The sequence below is a fragment of the Rhinopithecus roxellana genome, chromosome 10, assembly GCF_007565055.1.
Source record: "Rhinopithecus roxellana isolate Shanxi Qingling chromosome 10, ASM756505v1, whole genome shotgun sequence".
NCBI classification, from domain to species: domain Eukaryota; kingdom Metazoa; phylum Chordata; class Mammalia; order Primates; family Cercopithecidae; genus Rhinopithecus; species Rhinopithecus roxellana.
In genome coordinates, this window is record NC_044558.1 from 10,815,578 (window position 1) to 10,836,236 (window position 20,659).

The following is a 20,659-nucleotide window of genomic DNA, read 5'->3' on the forward strand; positions in this document are numbered from 1 at the left end:
GAAGTGGGTGTGTCACATCTCCTCTCTAAGCCTCAAATCCTTCGTTAATAAATTGAAGGAATTTGACTAATGGTTCTTCAAGACCTTGCAAAATGCCCAATAAGATAACTAAATATAATGTACCAACACAAATTAAGAACTTTGATTGTTTAGCATTTTCCATGTTCCTTGGCATTTAAGATTAATATCCATGTTTAAATGAGCTTTATTATCAAGAAAATGGCACCTTTTCAAGGGCCATGGACTGTTTATCTCTAAGTATACCTTCAATGATAGCACAAATTTCAAACAATTTCTCAAAAATGGTAAATATGATTTTGTCATGTAACTAAGACGTTATATAAACAATGAGAATACAGAATAAGGGAAAGGAAATTAGCCATGATATTTACATAGAACAAACTTCAAGTTTAAACCATGAAGGTTTAAGGGGAAGGAAATGTTCTTGAATTTATTAAAACTGAAATTGGGGGTATATAATAACACTCAGGAAAAAAAAGAGCTTCTAAAATGTGTGGTGAATACACAACAGGGATTGAAATTAGTAGCTATAAATGAGCCAGGTATATGAGGAAATAAAAGAACTAAGAAAACTGAAATACCTTGTGAAATTTCTGGACAATAAGTTCAACAACATGAAGCCATTTCCATGACTATTTGGGAAGTCATCATGCACCCTGAAAGTGTTTAATGCTATAGAACAGTACATATGAAGAAGATCAATTCAATAGCGTTGGTAGGACCTAAAAGAGAGGACAAGTGAAAGATAATAATTAAACTAAACAAGGAACTAAAATTATACTAGACAATGAAAGACATGGCTAGTACCTGAAACTACAAAAATTAAGAAGTTACAAATTTTAATTCGTGTGTTCAATATTTACTGACATAGTTTCTGGTTATATAACAAACATTAATAACAAAACTATTCAACTATATGAAGGTTATGTTCTAATAGGCACAGAGAGAATATAAACAAAATAAGCAAGTAAATTATATGGCTCACTATAAGTTCATAAATGCTATATGGAAAAATTCAAGTAGGGAAGGGATGTTGAGACTGAATGAAGTTGAAGATTAAACAGGGGGGGTGGTCAGTAAAGATCTTACCAAGAAAGTGAAATTTGAGCAAAAACTTGAAGGAAGACAACAAGCCATGTGACTGGAAGATGAGTGTCATAGTCCTAGGAAACAATATCAATAATAGAAAATACTTATGCAGTGCTTTCTATGCTCCAGGAGATAGATCATAGGGAGATAGGTGATTGATAGATTGGTAGATTTGATAGATCAGTGGATAGTTAATAGATAGATGAGTTTAGATAGATTTCCTTAATTCTTGCAGTAGCCTTATAAGGTAGGTATTTTTAACACCATTTTTCATACGGAAAAACTGAGGCCCAGAAAGGTTAAATAACTCAGCCACTAAGATCTCATAGCCAATAAGATGTAGCATGCGGTAGATTCAAGTCAGGGAGTTTGATTCCAGATCTCATGTTCATAACCTCCTCACTAGTCTATCTCTCAAAGGCTTTGAGGTGAGAGTATGCCTGAAATGCTCTAAGCAGAGAAGGGAAACCAGTGTGGTTGGAACAGAATGAATAAAGTGTGAGCAGTTGGAGAGAGAGATCAGAGCAATACTCGAGGCCACATTGTGTGGGGCTCGTAGGTCATAGTAAGGACTTGACTTTTATACTATGAGTGAAATAAGAAGGTTTTCAGAAGAGGGGTGACATGATCTAATATATGTCTCAATCACACTAGATTCTAAATTAAAAGAAAATATTCAGGGTTTTTTTGTTTTTGTTGTTGTTTGCTTGAAGGTATTAAAAGTCAAAAAGTATTACAAAGGGTTGAGCAGCCCTTTTTAAGCCATGAACAGAAAATTTCATTGAAAGTATTTTGAGATCAGCAACGAAACAGAGTATGAGTGGCTTAGTCCAGAGTTCAACAAAGTTTCATAAAGTCAAATGGGGAAAAGAAGCAAGAAAAAAAACCAAGATTTTTGTCATGGGAAACTGATTCAAAGGCATTTACTGTAGAGATTATTAGTTGTGGCATGCAGAAGAATAAAACTTTGATACAGAGACTAAGACAGGATACATGGAAAGTCAAGTTGACAGTAAGAGTAGGAAGGATATAGCCATCGTCCTCTGAATGGAGTTGAAATAACACATAATGCCATGGTTTGTTAACTGCAATAACTGGAGAGGTTGGAGGGCCCTTGACATATCCAACAGAAAATGGAAAATAGTTCATTTAGGTGTATCATCCTTTTAGATATTTCAATATTTAAGATAAGAGTGAAGACAGAGAGGACAGAACATCAGTGAGAAATCGGTCAGAAATCGTTACCTCTTGGAAGGACATGGGGTAAGAAGGTGTATGATATTCACTAAAGAAATCACTACTGATGCTTTTTTCAGTGGAGTAAACTATTAGGGTGAAATTGCTAGAAATATATTTTTCCTTATAAATATTCTTTCACAAGGTATTTCTGAAATATCAGATGGGATACATGGGAGGGAGATCTTAACTCAAATTCAATTAGTAAGCATGATTTCAGGCACAACATGGACAAAATTGTCTACATGTCTAGCTCTCTGCCCTCTCACATTGGTAAATGATTTCTTTGTCTCAACTACACAGGCATTTCAAATGGAAATATCTGTTTTTGACATCTGAATAGTTTATTTCAGATATCAAAAAATAAGTGGAATAAAATCTAATGCTCTAATCTTATTCCCCAAAGAACAACAGTTTTGCAAACTTCCATATAGTACACAGAATTTAAATCATTAAATTCTGTTCACTCCACTGGTAATTCCACTTTCAGTATAGCAACCACTGACAATGCCCAAAGAGCATTTTACAATTCTTGCTGAGATTCTCTAAGAATGAAGCAATACTGTCTCAACTTCAAAACTGGTCCTTCCCCACAAAACCCATAGAACTGTCTCCAAGTGATCTTGTTTTTCCAACTTCCACTCACATCAAATTATGCTATGTCTAGGATACATAGAATTTCCACCTTTGACAAAGACTCCTCTCTTTTCAGAGAGTGAGAGATCACAAAGTATTTCCCAAGTTCTACAACTTCTACAAGACTTTTAGGACAGTCTGAGCAGGAAAACTGAAAATTTTTTCTCTGACGTCTCACGTGTGCACCATGAAATTAATGAACGCTTTTCCCTAACTAGATAATTTTCTCTACTTTATTAGGTCCAGGAGCAGCAGGGAGACCATATCCTCCTCAAATGAGCGCCTATAATATAATGCCTTTAAATAATGAACAAAGTTCAGGGCCAGTCCCTGAAACGGTACGAAGCTATTTTCCTGAGACTTGGATCTGGAAGTTGGTGGCAGTGGAGTAAGTAACTTTACTTTCCTCCATTTGCTGAGGGGAGGGAATGTGGTTCCTCCAACATTTTCAATTCTAAGATAATCCTTCTGAAAAGTTCTGAATAATTATCTTAATCTCTTTTTAGGATAGACCTAAGTAAAATGCTGCAATTGTATAAGCTTATTAATGTAATTGTCTCAGTGCTGAGCAATTCTAAAATAAGTATTCCTGATACCGTCAAATAGTAGACATGAGAACTATAATATTCAGTTCTATATGTACTGCTTAATGTCATTCAGAGAGCCTTCTGTAAATATCAGGGCTGGAGCAGGGACATAAACAAATCAGGCTACATTAATCCAGTGGTCTCATTGGTCATGATTCTTAAAAATGCTTATTTATGGGATTACACATTAGCAAGGGAAGCCAAGGACCAAAATGAATCGCAATTCAAATATTTTTATTCCAAGTACAGACACGTGGGATATGATCATTTGTTGATAAGAGGGAGAGGTACCATTTAGTGGCTTTCGTTTTCCCAACTCAGATCCCATGACATAATCTAGTGTTCACACGCATGCACACACCCATATACCCTTAAGTGGATTCAGTTCTTGACATTAGCTTTATGCATCTTGATTCTCACTTGAGGAAAGGTGGCTCACATTCATTATTTGTATTCTTCACTTGTCCTCCACCCCAGCTCATCAGGTGTGGCTGAGGTAGGAGTAACAGTCCCTGACACCATCACCGAGTGGAAGGCAGGGGCCTTCTGCCTGTCTGAAGACGCTGGACTTGGTATCTCTTCCACTGCCTCTCTCCGAGCCTTCCAGCCCTTCTTTGTGGAGCTCACAATGCCCTACTCTGTGATCCGTGGAGAGGCCTTCACACTCAAGGCCACGGTCCTAAATTACCTTCCCAAATGCATCCGGGTAAGGAAAATGAGGGTGAACAGGAAAGGTGGGTAGAACAAAAGATTCCTTTGATCAGTCAGCTCCTGATTCTGTTCCTGAAACTAAGGATAATTCAAGGAATTGTGTGTGAGCACTGTGAATAATTAGTGCTATGCAAAGCGGGACATGATCAGAGAGATAATACAATGATATGTGTGCTATGGGTGCTTAAACCATGGCTCTCTAAGCCACACCCTGCTTTTTTATTTCTTAGCACATGCAGAATTCTTTGCTACAAGTTAGGTTTTATGTCAGGAACATTCTTGAAGCTGACACACAACTCAGCTTTCTCAGTTCCACGAGTGTCATTCTCCAACCCCTCATCTCGAAATCTCCACAATATATAATTTTAATTTATCTTATAGCACGTATCTCTTTGTAAATTATGTAATAGTGGTTGTATATAGATCATCTTTCTTGTAACACAATATCCTCAAGATCGGGAGCCTCTCATATACCATTCCCCATGTTTTATGTCTTGTATGGAGTAGACATGTGATATATGTTGTAAGAAATAGGAGAAGAGAGGGAGAAAGAAACAGTCAGAAAATCTACATAGCAGCAGATAATACTCCCTAGGGCAATATACAATCACTGCTTTTCCCTTTCATCTGCTACTGCCAAGTCTGCATGTCTGCAATCTACCCTAATGCAAATGCCAGATCCTCCTAATACATAACCAGCCTTGATTTGCATCATTGCCATTTCCATGCTTCTTAAAGCATGGATGAATCTATATGACATACATTTTTCTTACAAATCCCAATTTACTGCAGCATCTCACCCTTGGCCCCAATTCTACATGTTCATGTCTTTCCATATTCTCATCATTTCTGTCTCTGCCTCACATGGGCTGATAGGTCAGTGTGCAGCTGAAAGCCTCTCCAGCCTTCCTAGCTTCCCAAAATACAAAGGGAGAAGAATCCTATTGTATCTGTGGAAATGAGCGGCAAACCTTGTCTTGGACAGTGACTCCTAAAACTCTGGGTGAGTGACAGTACCCAAAAGGGCCTATCAATCAACAAGGATGGTGGCTGTCTGAGCACTTTTTTCATCATATTCTCTGTTTTATTTGCCATAGATATAATTCTATAAAGTTAACATTTTTTCCTATTTCTATCCACAATGACCTCCTCCCACTGTTCTCACCCAAGCTAGTCCCCATAATCACTACTCTTGAACATTGGCTACTCAGTATACATTAACCTTGTGGGTTTTTTTTTTTTTTTTAACCCTTATTTTCTATTCTGGCCAATTGTAAGTTTAGGTGTAGTCCTTAAAGGTGATTGGACTATCAGAATGGATACTCACGTTTTCAATATTCCTTGTTTTAGGGAATGTGAACTTCTCAGTGAGTGCAGAGGCAATGCAGTCCCTAGAACTCTGTGGAAATGAGGTTGCTGAGGTCCCTGAGATTAAAAGAAAAGACACAGTCATCAAAACCCTGTTGGTGGAGGTAACATATTTTTGGGAGTCCCTAACAACTGTAAGAATGCAACACCGGGTGGTCACTCTTGAGACAACAAAGAACCATTAATATCATGCTCACATAATACATCCTGTAAAACTAATGGAATTTCCTATCCTAAAAGCATTGCAGCAGACATTGCCAGCTATTGTAAATCTTTTTTCACAAACTATTTGAGTGCAATTTCTTGATCTCCACCTCTTTCCTAAGATTCACATATCTCTCATGCCCATTACCTTTGATTCACTGCCCTTATTATCTCTTCCCATTTTCTCTCTACCACCCTCCTTTGTTCTTCAATGTTTTATGGATTTGTAATAATTTAATAACAAGTAGGATGTTATGTTCTCACTTATAAGTGGGAGCTGAATGATGCAAACACATGGAGGGGAGCAACACATACAGGGCCTGTCTGAGGGTGGGAGTGAGAGGAGGGAGAGCATCAGGAAGAATAGCTAGTGGATGCTGGGTTTAATACCTAGGTGAGGAGATGATCTGTGCAACAAACCACCGTGGCACACGTTTACTTATGTAACAAACCTGCACATCCTGAACATGTCCCCTTGAACTTAAAATAAAAGTTGGGGAAAAAAAGAGTAGAATGGTAAACATCATTCACGTAAACCCTACCCATCAAAGAAAGGAATCTATGGTGGTTCTCTTGTCACCAGGATGTTTCTATCTTTTCTCCTTTTCTTTCTTTTCATCCAAGGCTGAAGGTATTGAGCAAGAAAAGACTTTCAATTCCATGACCTGTGCCTCAGGTAAGAGTCCATCCTCATAATCACAGTGGGATCAAAGCCACAGAGGGGTATAAACCTCAATGCATATTCATACGTATTATCTCCCAGTTTTCAGCGTGTTCCATTAAAGGCAGCATAATACTAAATATTTCTTTATGTACGTTTTACAGATGAAGACATTGAGCCCAGGAGAGCAAGTTAATGTGACTCAGGTGGTACAGACAGGACTAATACCTGGGCTTTCTTGGTTTACACGTAGTTATTTTACCTGGATAGCCCAGTGGCTGCTCACTGACAAGCCCAGCTGCAGAAGCCTAGAGTGTCCCAGGACGAGGTAGAAAGAGAGCAGGATTGGCCGGGCGTGGTGGCTCACATCTGTAATCCCAGCACTTTGGGAGGCTGAAGCGGGAGGATCACTTGAGGTCAAGGGTTTGAGACCAGCCTGGCCAACATGGTGAAACCCTGTCTCTACTAAAAGTACAAAAATTAGCCAGGCCTGGTGCCAGGCGCCTGTAGTCCCAGCTACGTGGGGGGCTAAGGCACGAGAATAGCTTGAACCCGGGAGGCAGAGGTTGTAGTGAGCCGAGATCGCACCACTGCACTCCAACCTGGGCCACAGAGTGAGACTCTGTCTCAAACAAACAAACAAACAAACAACAACAACTAAACAGAGCAGGGTCATGAAAAGTTTGAATCCCAAGAGATAGTCTCTAAAACAGCTGCTGACAAAACGTATAGCATTTTCTACCCATCTCACTACAAATGTGTGTTTTCCGTGTGAGAAAATAATTTACATTTAACTTCATCATATCATTGAGAACTAGTTCTAGCTTTTATACAGCACTGCCACATTATTAGTTCTATGTCCAGAGTGTATACAACACTGTATTTGTCATTTGAGAAGGGCTAATTTAAGATATATTCATGTTATCTATTTGTAAACATGGGAATCCACTCAAATATTACATAGAGTAAGGGAGGCAGTAAAATAACTCGTATTATTGTGAGTATAAGTCTTAATAGTGCTACGAAAGAGAGCGATAGTTCCCCCACAAAGTCTCAGACATCTTTTAGAAAGCTACTGAGCACAGCGATGCAAAACATAGTTAAGTGAGGAGAGGAAGGACCCTGGAAGTCACACAGTGCCAAAAGCAATTAGACTGTTAAAGGTAAACCTCATCATTAAATCAAATTCTTATTCCTAGAACCCAGAGTTCCTCAAGGAGATATCATAACATTACTGCTCACTCTAATAATAAAATAACCACAATAATAATAATTGCTCACGTTCATTGAAATTCAGTATGTTGCAGATCCTGTTCTGAATGTTTTACATGTTTTTTTCCCTCAAATCATCACAATTTACCCAAGGTCACAAAGCGGGGCCAGTACCATATCCAGGCAGCGTGGCTCTGAAGCTCTCACTACATTATAATCGCTAAATTGTATTATAATCATAGAGGTCCTCCTTTAACATGGGCTGTCTGTTTCTAAAGGTGCTGATGTGTCTGAGCGGCTGTCCTTGAAGCTCCCATCAAATGTGGTCAAAGAATCTGCCAGAGCTTCTTTCTCAGTTCTGGGTGAGTCACCTTCCATTTAGTAAACCTAGGCCAAAAGAGTTGCCACTGTACATCTTATCTATGTATTTGTATTTGAATTATCAAGTTCTTGATAGCTGCTATTCTAGTTAGGATCCTGGAAATCACACTCTGTGTGTGTAACTTATCTCTTACCTAAATGATAGACTCTGAACTTAAAAGCCATTTTTGTGAATAATGTTGGCTGCTGATGAACTGAAATTATTCTGACATCTAATCTTTCACATTCCCCAGGTGACATACTAGGTTCTGCTATGCAAAATATACAAAATCTCCTCCAGATGCCCTATGGCTGTGGAGAACAGAACATGGTTCTGTTTGCTCCTAACATCTATGTCTTGAACTATCTGAATGAAACCCAGCAGCTGACGCAGGAGATCAAGACCAAGGCCATTGGCTATCTCATCAGTGGTACGTGAGACAGAGAAAAATGTATTTTGTTACTCTAATGAAACTTTTCCCAATGAGGCTTCAGTTATATCATCAAATATTAACCCACGAAGACAATTTTTATGAAAACAGCAATCTTCCCACACTCTTAACAGGATGTTGTGTTTTGATATATCCATAACATTCACAAAACTATGGCAGATTACAGGACGTCATAAAACGTCCATGGCTCCTGGATGCATCAGCCTGCACATATGGATGGCCTGCCTTTCTTTAATGCTTCATGAACCATCTGTAGCCTTCCCTTTCAGGTTACCAGAGACAGCTGAACTACAAACACCAAGACGGCTCCTACAGCACCTTTGGGGAAAAATATGGCAGGAACCAGGGCAACACTTGGTAAGAAAGAAAATATATTCTGAGTTTCAACTATGAGTTCAAAACATGCACATAGATTCCCTGTCTTAGTCCATTTTCTGTTGCTTACAGCAGAAAACCTGAAATTAGGAAATTTATGTTGAAAAATAAATTTATTTCTTACAGCTGTGAAGGCTGATAAGTCTGAAGTCTAAGGTCTGCATCTAGTTGAGAGTCTTCTTGCTGGTGTGGACTCTGAAGAGTCCCATGGTGATGCAGGGCATCATATGATGAGAGGATTGGATGTGCTCAGTCAGGTCTCTCCTTCTCTTCTTTTACTTTCTTTGTTTTACTTTGTAGAGACTGAGCTAGCATCTTCTCCTCTTCTTATGAAGCCACCAGTCCAACTCTCATGATAGCCCTTTAATCTAGGAATGGATTCATTCCATTCATGACAGCAGAACCCCCATGATCCAATCACCTTTTAAAGGCTCCACCTCTCAATACTACCACATTGGGGATTAAGTTTTAACATAAGTTTTGGTGGAGAAACCATTTCTAAACCATAATGTTACCCTATTTAATTATTATAGCTACCCTGCAAAGTGAGAGTTATTAGCTTCATTTTACAGAGGAGAAAACTAATATTCAGTGTGGATAAACAAATGTGTCAGGAGCAAACATCTAATAAGTGGCAAAATTGAAAACAGTTTTAGGTTGACTTTTTTAATCCAAAATACCGAGATCCTCTTCCTTCTCATGTTGCTAAGAGAACATTATAAGTTTGTAACTTGCCCCCTTAACTTGTTGCTCAGCACTAAGAGGTGTTAGAAAAATTCTAGAAAAAAACCACAACATGATAGTAAGGTATGACAGAGCATACCTTACTACCTTCTACTAGGTGATATCCTTTCTCTCTCTCTCTCTGTAGTTTTGCCACACAGGCAAACACAGGAAAAGAAAGTGGAGGGGCAGGATAATGGAGGGAAATAGTTACTGAGGCAGAACATTAGAAGTTAGCTGATTAGAGTTAAAACTACAGAAAGTAAGCTAAGAAATCTATGAAAGGAAATAAATGCATAAAGCCCACAGTGTAAAAGCAAATGCCTTAGTTAACCAACCAAGAAAACTAGAAGGAGCCTGAATCTCTAAAGTGGCATAGAAATGCTTTAGGAAGCAAGGACAAGTTGGTAATGGATTGAACAACATGTGGCAACAAAAAAAGAAAAAAAGAAATTTCCAAGTTAAAAGAAACAGTCTCCAAACTCTCAGTAATAGCTGATTGACTTTCTTGGGGGCGCACTGTGATAGGTGAGCCTATGTGTACAAAACAGAGCAGTGAAGTGCTCAATGAAAACAGTCTCAGCACTGCATTTTTCCTCCCGCTAGGCTCACGGCTTTTGTACTGAAGACTTTTGCCCAGGCTCGATCCTACATCTTCATTGATGAAGCACACATTACCCAGGCTCTCACGTGGCTCTCCCAGATGCAGAAGGACAATGGCTGTTTCAGGAGCTCTGGGTCACTGCTCAACAATGCCATAAAGGTGATCTGTTCCATGAACTTCTGACCCTATGACACATCAATATAACATCCCCCAGGGGTGAGGGGAGGAAGGAGGTACGAGGAAATTGCAAAGATGAAGTCCTGGATGATGTGGGAAGGCATCAGGGAAAGAGTATTAAACCTTCTACAGAGAAGGAAGAAACTGGGCCAGATGCAGTGGATCACACCTAGAATCACAGCACTTTGGGAGGCCAAGGCAGGTGGATCACTTGAGCCCAGGAGTTCAAGACTAGCCTGGGCAACACAGCAATATCCAGTCTCTACAAAAACACATTTTACAAAATTAGCCAGGCATGGTGGCCTGTGCCTGTAGTTGCAGCTACTTGAGAAGCTAAGGAAGGAGAATTGCTTGAGCCTAAGAGCTTGAGGCTGCCACGAGGTGTGATAGTGCCACTGCACTCCAGCCTGAGCTACAGAGCAACACCCTGTCGAGAGAGAGAGAGAGAGACAGAGAGATAAAAATGGTATACTTTGAATGGGGGCGTTACTTTACCTGATAGAAGCAGAGACTGAGGAGTGTTTCCATCCAACAGAAGAGAATATACTAACACTTGGCATTGGAATTAATCGAATCAACGTTGTATTCACAGGGAGGTGTAGAAGATGAAGTGACCCTCTCCGCCTATGTTACTATCGCCCTTCTGGAAATTCCTCTCCCAGTCACTGTAGGTACCAGCTTAATCTGATTCCCTGCCATGAAAACTGTAAACCTGCTGTCTGGAATGCCACCCTGCTAAGGGCTGAGTCTCAAGTCTCTTTTGGTTCAATGATGAGGCATTTCTCAGATGGATAAGCTCTTTGGTTGATGCATTAAGAGGGATCTACACTTGTCCAGTAATGCCCTTAGTCTATGTATCAAAGCCAATCCTAAAAACAGTTTCTCCAGTCTTATTCCTTAGAATTGAACTATAAAGTGAAGAGATTGAAATATTTCTCTATTTAAATTTTATGAATATCTAGCTGTCTGCCCATCTGTCTGAAATCCATTAATAACATGTGACTGTCAACATCCAGCTCTCGGCTTGCAGACCCTCTATTCACCCTAGTTTGACACAACCACCTTTTTGCCTTTACAGCACTCTATTGTTCGCAATGCCCTGTTCTGCCTGGAGTCAGCCTGGAATGTAGCAAAGGAGGGGACCCATGGGAGCCATGTCTACACCAAGGCATTGCTGGCCTATGCTTTTTCCCTAGTGGGAAACCAAGATCTGAGTAGAGAAATACTGAACTCACTTGATAAGGAAGCTGTGAAAGAAGGTGAGAGCTCTTATAAGTGGGAGCTGAACAATGAGAACACATAGATACAGGGAGGGGAACAACACACACTGGGGCCTGTCTGGGAGGTGCAGAGAGGGAGAGCACAGAGGATAAATAACTAATGCATGCAGGACCTAATAACTAGGTGATGGTTGAGAGGTGCAGCAAATCACCATGGCACACCTATGTAACAAACATGCACATCCTGCACATGTACCACAGAACTTAAAATTAAATTAAATTTAAAAATAAATAAATAAATAATAAAAGTTTTTTTAAGTGTGTAAAAAAAGGTGAGAGCAAACAGCCAATGGTACCAAATTTCCATTTCCATTTACACTGATTCTACAAAAAGAGGAGAAATATATTCCTGCTGAAATCCACAAGTTTCATCTGTAATTCTTTAGCCAAGTCATACATTGTGAGATCAGAGCACCTCTTATAAAACTATCTTCTCTAGCTAATACGGTGAAACCCCGTCTCTACTAAAAAATACAAAAAACTAGCCGGGTGAGGTGGCAAGCGCCTGTAGTCCCAGCTACTTGGGAGGCTGAGGCAGGAGAATGGCATAAACCCGGGAGGCGGAGCTTGCAGTGAGCTGCTGAGATCTGGCCACTGCACTCCAGCCTGGGCAACAGAGCGAGACTCCGTCTCAAAAAAAAAAAAAAACTGTCTTCTCTGGGATTGCGTATGTTATACAGAACGGAACATAATAGATGTAATGCTGCTGATAAATTGTGGAATTTTATTTCTACTTGCTAACACCAATATAATAGACAAATATATTCATTTTCTCATGATTTCTGCCTACTTACTTGAATGAAAAGAAGTACAACAGCTCTTCCACACCCCCTAAACCCCCACCCCATGCCGTCCTGGCTGCACCGTGCTCGCTTCATGCTCCGGGCTCCTGCTAAGCTAGTGCTGCTGTAGTCTCCTTTCAGCTACCATCATAATTATGTACCAGGATCTCATCAGCCATGCTGAGATGTTCTCTGACATTTACAAGATCCAGAGATGGAGGAAGGACTGTGCCTGGAGGTGGAGGGGAAGATGGTCAGTAGGACAGAGGGTGACACTGATGACTCGCTTATTGGTGGAAATGCCTTCACTGAGGTTTCCCAAGGCAAAGGTACTGGAAGCAGAGTAATCACCGGTGTTGATATTGTCAAGAACAATCACATGCAGGAACCAACTTCACCAAAGAAGCCTACAAGAAGAACATCAAAGCTGACATAAAATCAAAGAAAAACTTGAAGAACAGAGACCAGAAGGAGTAAAACCTTTTATGACAGGAGCTGCAGAACAAATCAAGCACACTCTTGCTAATCTAAAAACTACCAATTCTTCACTTGATCTTAGCCAAAAGGTCAAGAAGCAATAAAATCTACCGGTTCTTTATTAGTGAAAACAGTAACTCCTATAGCATGGTGCCTCTGCCGGACTACCGGGAGGGTGGTGTGACTCCACAGAAGATTTTCCATGGTTTAGAAATGGAAAAATGTTAACAAATTTGGCAGTTACTTTGGATGTATCACCTGTCATCATAACTGGCTTCTGCTTGTCATCCACACAACACCAGGACTTAGACAAGTGGAACTGATGCCATCTTGAGATCTTCGTTTGTTTTGACCATGATTTATTTGGAGCAGAGGCATTGTTTTTAAGGAAAAAAGTCAGAAAGGTTGTCTAAAAATAAAATGCATTCAAACTCGTTTGAAAGAGTGTTATATAGTTTAGTACATATTTAAACTCAATCTATCTTGTAGTGTTCTTGGAGAAACTAGAGTCTGGTTGTAGACCACTATTAGAAAGAATACGACTGCCATGAGATAACTTCTACAGTGGAAACTATATCTGAGGCTGAAGTACAAAAAAAACAAGAATCAAAAGTTTTAATTCTGAGTTGAATTAACGGGAAAGAACATGCTTATAGAAGTGTCAACATTTGAAGTGGGGCCTTATACATTTCATCACCTACAATGGAAGTAGTTAATTCTGGAAGAGGTTACCAAAGAACAAAAAGGGACCGATGCAATTGAGGAGAAAAAAAAAAGAAAGAAAGAAAAGAGATACAACAAAAAGAAAGAAAACTCAATCACATTTTCAAAGTATTTTTATCTCTATTTGCCAGAGAGAGCATCACAAAAGTCATTTTAGGTTTTATATTCTACTCTATACTGCAATTCTCAGGAAATATCACAAACAATGAAAGAACTCTGTCTACCACTTTTCCCTTCCATCAGTCCAACTAAAATAACATTTGAGAGATTGGTGAGTATGCTCTATGCTTCTTCCTCCATCAGCCTACCCTACCTTCATCCCACAGGACGAAGTTCAGCATGAAAGTGTGAGTTAGTGAGTTTTAGGAGTTTATGACAGAGAAGAACTTGCTTCTCCTGTATTATTTTCAGCTCCATGTATTATGAATGTGCATTCCCTTATTTACCAGTTATAATTACTTATTTGTGAGTTGCAATTATCTCCTGTTTCTTACCATTAAGACAACCTCGTCCATTGGGAGAGACCTCAGAAACCCAAGGCACCAGTGGGGCATTTTTACCAACCCCAGGCTCCCTCTGCTGAAGTGGAGATGACATCCTATGTGCTCCTCGCTTATCTCACAGCCCAGCCAGCCCCCACCTCTGGGGACCTGACCTCTGCAACTAACATTGTGAAGTGGATCATGAAGCAGCAGAACTCTCAGGGCGGTTTCTCCTCCACCCAGGTCAGTGGCTCCCAAAGAGTCTTCTGCTCCAAGTTCACTTGGCAATTGGGAGGCTTAAAAGTAGAACAGTTAATAGAAAAGAGAAGGCAATTATTAAATCATAGAATAAGTATCTAGGAATATTTGAGGACCATGGGAATTTAAAGGAAAGACTTAAGACATCCTCCACAACAATTTTCACTAAGCCCAATGTTAATGTGTTAGCAACATGGAGACTTACAAGGAGCATCTTTACCCTCTAAAGCCGTGCTATGGTCATTGGACACATTCTATACCAGAGTTTTTCAGCATCAACACTATTGACATTCAGAGCCACATCATCGTTGTAAAAGGAGCTATCCTCAGCCTTATAAAATGTTAAATAGCATCCCTGGCCTCTCCCCATTAGATGCCAGTAGCACCCCACTTCCAGCTGAAACAAGAAAAAATTTCCTCCAGTTGGGAATCAACGTTCCAGGCATCTTCAGAATCTAACAAGAAATCCTCTAAGATGTATCCCCCCAAAAATGTGTAATTAAAAGCACAGTGACTAAGTAGAATCCATTTTGATCTTTTCAGAACGAGAAGTTCCATTTCAACTACTCCAAGGAACTCAGTCTCTTCACTCCTTTCTACTTTCCCTGAGAGTGCTCTTCTTACTTTCTCTTTAAGTTGATCTTTTTTAAGCTGAAGCTCTTGAAAATTTATTTTTCTAGCATAATTCTAAAAATATTTTATCGAAAGTATAAATGATTATATTAAACATCCAGAGTGTCTGACTTTTCCCTCCTACCTGTCTTCTTTCAACATTTAGGATCTACATAGTGAAACTTCTGTTTTTCAGAGAGATTAGGTAGGGGAAATAAAAACAAGCTAGATGAAGGTAAAAAGAAACTCAAGAAAGTGCAACTTGTCTGGTACCATTTTTATGTACAGTATCCCTCTTCCATCTAACTGGTCATCAATCATCTACTTAAAAATGGTCACTATTTTTGTCTTAACTTCTTAGTTTTAGACCTATTCTTTGAAGGACATATCCAAAAGGACTATCGATGAAAATAAATTGTGAAATTAATAAACATTATTAGCCTTTTATTTCATTTGGAGAAACTGCAGCATGATTTTGATAATGCCTAAAAGGCAGAGAAAAAGGAAAGGCAGTTAGTGAAGACCTACTTTAGGGGTAAAAAGTCAGCTTCCCTCATGGCAGGTTAACACAGACTTTGGAGGAAAATCCCAGACACCAAAAATTTACTCTTTGGGGCGGTTGTCCACTCATCTCTTCCAGGACACAGTGGTGGCTCTCCATGCCCTGTCCAGGTATGGAGCAGCCACTTTCACCAGAACTGAGAAAACTGCACGAGTCACCATTCAGGATTCACGGACCTTTTCCACAAATTTCCAAGTAGACAACAACAACCTCCTGTTACTGCAGCAGATCTCATTGCCAGAGCTCCCTGGAGAATATGTTATAACAGTAACTGGAGAAAGATGTGTGTATCTTCAGGTGAGGCTCCAAGGTTATATGGGTGAGAGTCAACTTTAAACTTGCCAATTGAAATGGAAACTCTGTTCCTTCCTTCCTGAGAAAGTAAAGGGCACCTCCGGAGACATTAAATAATGAGGAAGTGAGGGGTCCCAGAAAAAGAGAGAAACTGATAGTGTCTTTGCTGTTTCACAGACATCCATGAAATATAATATTCTTCCAGAAAAAGAGGACTCCCCATTTGCTTTAAAAGTGCAGACTGTGCCCCAAACTTGTGATGGACACGAAGGCCACACCAGCTTCCAGATCTCACTGACCGTCAGGTAAGACATTCTGACCTCACCACCTGATCTTTGGCCCCAAAGCAACTTGGAATTACCAGAAATTAATAGTCCATTTGGAAGCTATGTTATTAGATTAATATAATTTAGAATTGATATATCTATAAATGAATTTAACCTTTTATCATTATGATGTGATCCTTTCTCTCCTAAAAATATAAAAGTAATATATACTAAATCACGAATGAACCATATACATGAGGTGTGCAAAAACCACAGATATGTTAAAAATGCCAATTAGCAAGATTCACTACCAAAGATTTTGATTTGATAGTTTTGGGGTGATGCTTAAACATCTGTAATTTTAGCAAGTGGCAGGCAGATCTGATGTATATTCATGTGTCCAATGTCAATGTTGCACATGTCCAGGGAACACTGACCTTTGTAGAATATTGCTGAGACAACTTATTGAAAACAGACAGGCTTAAGGTGACTCTTGAAAGCAGAAATTTGGCTTTCTTTTACGTATAAAACCCTAACTTCTTTTTTCCTTGACACTACAGTTACACAGGAAACCGTCCTGCTTCCAATATGGTGATTGTTGATGTAAAGATGGTATCTGGTTTTATTCCCCTGAAACCAACAGTAAAAATGGTAGGTGTATTTTAATCCTAATAGACCTCACACAAAAGTATGTTCTGTATCTCCAAACTGAGACCATACCAATATCAAAACCATGTCAACATCATCCTGCCTCGAAAAAAAATATTTTCCCCAAACCCAGGAAGTAAATGAACTATTTATTTGGCCCTAAGCTAAGGGACATATATGATACCAGAGAAAAGCACAAGGAGTCCCCACCCTTAGGCCACTCATAGGTTAGTTAGGAATCTAAAGCACAAAACAATAAAACCACCCCGGAAAGATAGAATATGGTTTAAATCCCAAACTGACTGACATGCACTAAAAGTTTGGGAAGGGAAAAAATCAACATGAACTAAACTTATCAAAGATGCCAGAGGATCTAATGTGTTACTTGGATATTGAAGAATAGTGGAACTCTTGACCTGAAAACAATTAGCTTTCTTCTCTTCAGAGAACGACCATTTGTCCCTTATTACAATCTGCTCTAGATCTCACAGTATTCTCACATCTGTTCTCTAACTTTCTGAGTTTTCCAATTCTCTCCAGCTTGAAAGATCTAGCTCCGTGAGCCGGACAGAAGTGAGCAACAACCATGTCCTCATTTACGTGGAACAGGTGAGGGCTCTGACATCCTGGCTGAGACTACATATAGGTCGTCTTTCTAAGGGAGTCTCTCTCCTAGAATAGTAAATAGTCAGTAATATAAGGAAAACAATCATTAGCAATGTCCTTCCAGAAAGTTTCTCTATTCCAAGAAGAATAAGAGGGGAAATCTCCTTTGAACTCCATGTAGTGTTCTGTTCTATTTTTAATTATGTTAAAGTTGGAATATGAGTATTTCCATGAAATTTAAAGTATAAAATCAATAGAACAAAAGGCGTACCATGTATTCCTTTTGTTTTAAAGACCTCACTCCCCAACAATATGAATAAATATTAAATTTGAAGTGATAAATCAATAGGACTAAAGGTTTATCATGCATTCCTGTTATTTTAAAGACCACCTCCACGAAATGAATAAATATGATCCCAGTGGTTGACTAGTGATAATATTAACATTCTAAAATGTCACCATAAAATAAAATGTGGATTTTATGAATATTTTCAAATAAGACCATAAAACAAAGAAAATGTTTTATGTATCCAAACAGAAAGAATACTTTGTGGTTTTAATTACAAGTTGCATGAAACCATGTTTCTCCAGCTTAGAACACATTCACACGGGCCCAAAGATTTAATCTCATACCAAGGGACTACAAAATAATAGGGTTGTCTCAATTGAAGAAAATCTGTGAAAATTTGTTGACTGTAAATAGAGTTCCCCAGGATGCATTCTAAAACCCGTCTTGACATCCACAAATGTCTGCTCACCTAAAGACACTGGTAAAAAAGAGTCAAAGAACATTAAGAATATGTTTTGTTCATGAGAGAAAGGAGGCTTTCTAGGTTATTGATTACTCCCACTTTTCCTTTTAGGTGACGAATCAGACACTAAGTTTTTCCTTCATGGTTCTGCAAGACATCCCAGTAAGAGACTTGAAGCCAGCAATTGTTAAAGTCTATGATTACTATGAGACAGGTGAGTGAGAGAAAAATGAAACAATTAATCTTAACCAGAGCCAAGAAATGGATCCTGTTGTGACAGTTGATCCTGTTCTTCACCCAGTTAGTCAACATTAATCTTTTGTTTCTTTCCTCCAAGATGTATACTATGAAAATGACTTACTACAGTCTGGCCAACATAGTGAAACCCCATCTCTACTAAAAATACAAAAAAATTAGTCTGGTGTGGTGGTGTGCACCTGTAATCCCAGCTACTTTGGAGACTGAGGCAGGGAATTGTGTAAGCTCAGGAGACAGAGGTTGCAGTGAGCCGAGATCGCGCCATTGCACTCCAGCCCAGGTGACGGTGCGAGACTCTGTCTCAAAAAAAAAAAAGAAAAAACAAAACAAAAAACATTTACTGAACAAATTTATCAATTAGTGTTTTTTGAGTCAGAAACTGAAGAATTTAAAAAGAATGATAATATATAGTCATTGCCTTCAAGTAGTTTAGAGACATAGGTAACATAATACAGATGAAAAGATTATATAACAAGGAAAGACTATTCATGACAAATGAGTGTTAGTGAGCTCAGCAATACGTTTGAGAGGCAAAAACAGCACAGAAGGCTGGTGCTCAGTAAGAACAAACAGGAAGAAAGATCTGATTTGGATCCTAGAGGATGAAGGCAATTTTGGGGGTCTGTAAAAGTAGGAGGAGTGTTTCAAGCTGGAACAATAATCTTAGAAAAGGAATTAAGGGAGCAAGCTGAACAAAGTGAATAGAAGCAGAGAGGTCATGGAAGAGAGAACTACAGATTAATGCAATTATGATCATCTTCCCAAGAATTTAAAATTTGAACATATGCCATCTGAACAGGCTTCAATCTGCATCTCTGGTCTCAGGGAAAGAAAATATAAATATGCTAATGATCCTGTTTAATTCTGGTCTATTTACATGAAGTTTTGACAATTCTGATAGGGCATGCAGTAGTAAGGTGACTAGACAGATTTACCACGGTCCCTAGTTCATAGATCTTTTGTTTCTTCCTTCACCCAATGTATCTTTCAGATGAGTCCGTGGTTGCTGAGTATATCGCCCCCTGCAGCACAGGTAAGAGGTCACAGCTTATGACCAGTACTAGAATGGCATTAACCCACTCTCCAAGAGCCCCTACATTTTAAATTCTCTACGGTGCTTTTCCTACATCTGAGACAATCCACATGGCTTGTCCTCACACCGAGATGAAACTGCGGCGTAGCAAGCCTATTCTGTAGCGGACTCTCCAATTTCAGATATTCACTCCCAGAAAAGTCAATAAGCTTTGTTTATTTGTAGGACAACTATCTCTAAAAGCAACATTTCACTTCACAGCTAATTGGGCTTCCTTCAACACAATGGTCAACTAATCACACCCCTCAAACCAAATCTAGCCTTACACTTAATTTTGTAAATGAAGCTTTATTGGCACATAGCCACACTTATTATTGTCTGTGGCTGCCTTTGTGTGCTGATTAGTCATGACAGACCACATGACATATAAACCTAAAATAATTACCATCTGGCCTTTCACAAAGTTTGCTGACCCTGCGTAAACTCATTCTGTTGCCCACACTCAACTGAATGCTCCTCAGGAAAACCTACAACCTACTTACGTTTTTCTTTTCTCCATAGATACAGAGCTTGGAAATGTTTGAGGACCATACAGGCTGTATATTTTGCTGGATTCTCTGTCCTATACATTTACTTACAAGGAACGGCACTATTTGTCTCTATAAAATAGACACTAAAAAGGTTTGCTGAATAAATATGTATTTCTGGTCAAACTATCATTTGGTGCATCATTCATTCTTCAGACATTAATAGCATGTTCACATGATGAGTTATATTATTTCAAATACTATTAAGATTACAGTTGTGTAACATATTTGCTTGTATTCCAAATGTGGATATAAAGTCAAATCAAGGATAACTTTAAATAAAGTTCTAAGAGACATTAGAAAAAAAATGTTCTTTGGTCTAGGAAGCTTTTACTTAGAAGCTAAAGGCAAAAGTATGTAGCACTGATTAATAATTAGGAAGGCATAAATATTTCTTGAGAAAGAATATCCTAAGCAAAAGCATCAAAAATTGATTTGACCGGAGGCAAAAATGATTGGAGTAAATGGAGAATATGTTGGAAAGAGGCAGTATTGTACAGTGGTTAAATTTTAGACACTAGAGCCAAACTGCCTAGGTTTGAATCTTGATTCCATCCCCGCCTCACCAACTAAGTCACTAGGGCAGTTATTTATTTATTTATTTTCTACTATCCCTTCCCCCG

General features: G+C 39.0%; 1 protein-coding gene and 1 pseudogene across 2 annotated transcripts in view; both read left to right on the plus strand.

The window, feature by feature from the left end:
* PZP (PZP alpha-2-macroglobulin like) overlaps positions 1-20,165 on the plus strand; it is a 60,438-nt gene extending 40,273 nt beyond the window's left edge. Inside the window, exons 18-36 of one of the 2 annotated variants that reach the window (XM_010376700.1) lie at positions 3,223-3,370; positions 4,047-4,275; positions 5,157-5,283; positions 5,631-5,752; positions 6,477-6,528; positions 8,004-8,087; positions 8,340-8,516; positions 8,807-8,894; positions 10,242-10,398; positions 11,009-11,083; positions 11,495-11,675; positions 14,180-14,403; positions 15,671-15,889; positions 16,064-16,191; positions 16,713-16,803; positions 17,341-17,409; positions 18,270-18,372; positions 19,408-19,449; positions 20,011-20,165. In XM_010376700.1, coding sequence (XP_010375002.1) covers positions 3,223-3,370; positions 4,047-4,275; positions 5,157-5,283; positions 5,631-5,752; positions 6,477-6,528; positions 8,004-8,087; positions 8,340-8,516; positions 8,807-8,894; positions 10,242-10,398; positions 11,009-11,083; positions 11,495-11,675; positions 14,180-14,403; positions 15,671-15,889; positions 16,064-16,191; positions 16,713-16,803; positions 17,341-17,409; positions 18,270-18,372; positions 19,408-19,449; positions 20,011-20,033 — 2,339 coding nt within the window. In that variant the 3' untranslated portion in view covers positions 20,034-20,165. Of the gene's footprint in view, positions 1-3,222; positions 3,371-4,046; positions 4,276-5,156; positions 5,284-5,630; positions 5,753-6,476; positions 6,529-8,003; positions 8,088-8,339; positions 8,517-8,806; positions 8,895-10,241; positions 10,399-11,008; positions 11,084-11,494; positions 11,676-14,179; positions 14,404-15,670; positions 15,890-16,063; positions 16,192-16,712; positions 16,804-17,340; positions 17,410-18,269; positions 18,373-19,407; positions 19,450-20,010 lie in introns of those variants that run through there. The other variant, XM_010376701.2, reaches the window with a different exon arrangement.
* On the plus strand, positions 12,634-13,263 carry LOC104672835 (annotated as a pseudogene).
* Positions 20,166-20,659: the final 494 nt, after the last annotated feature.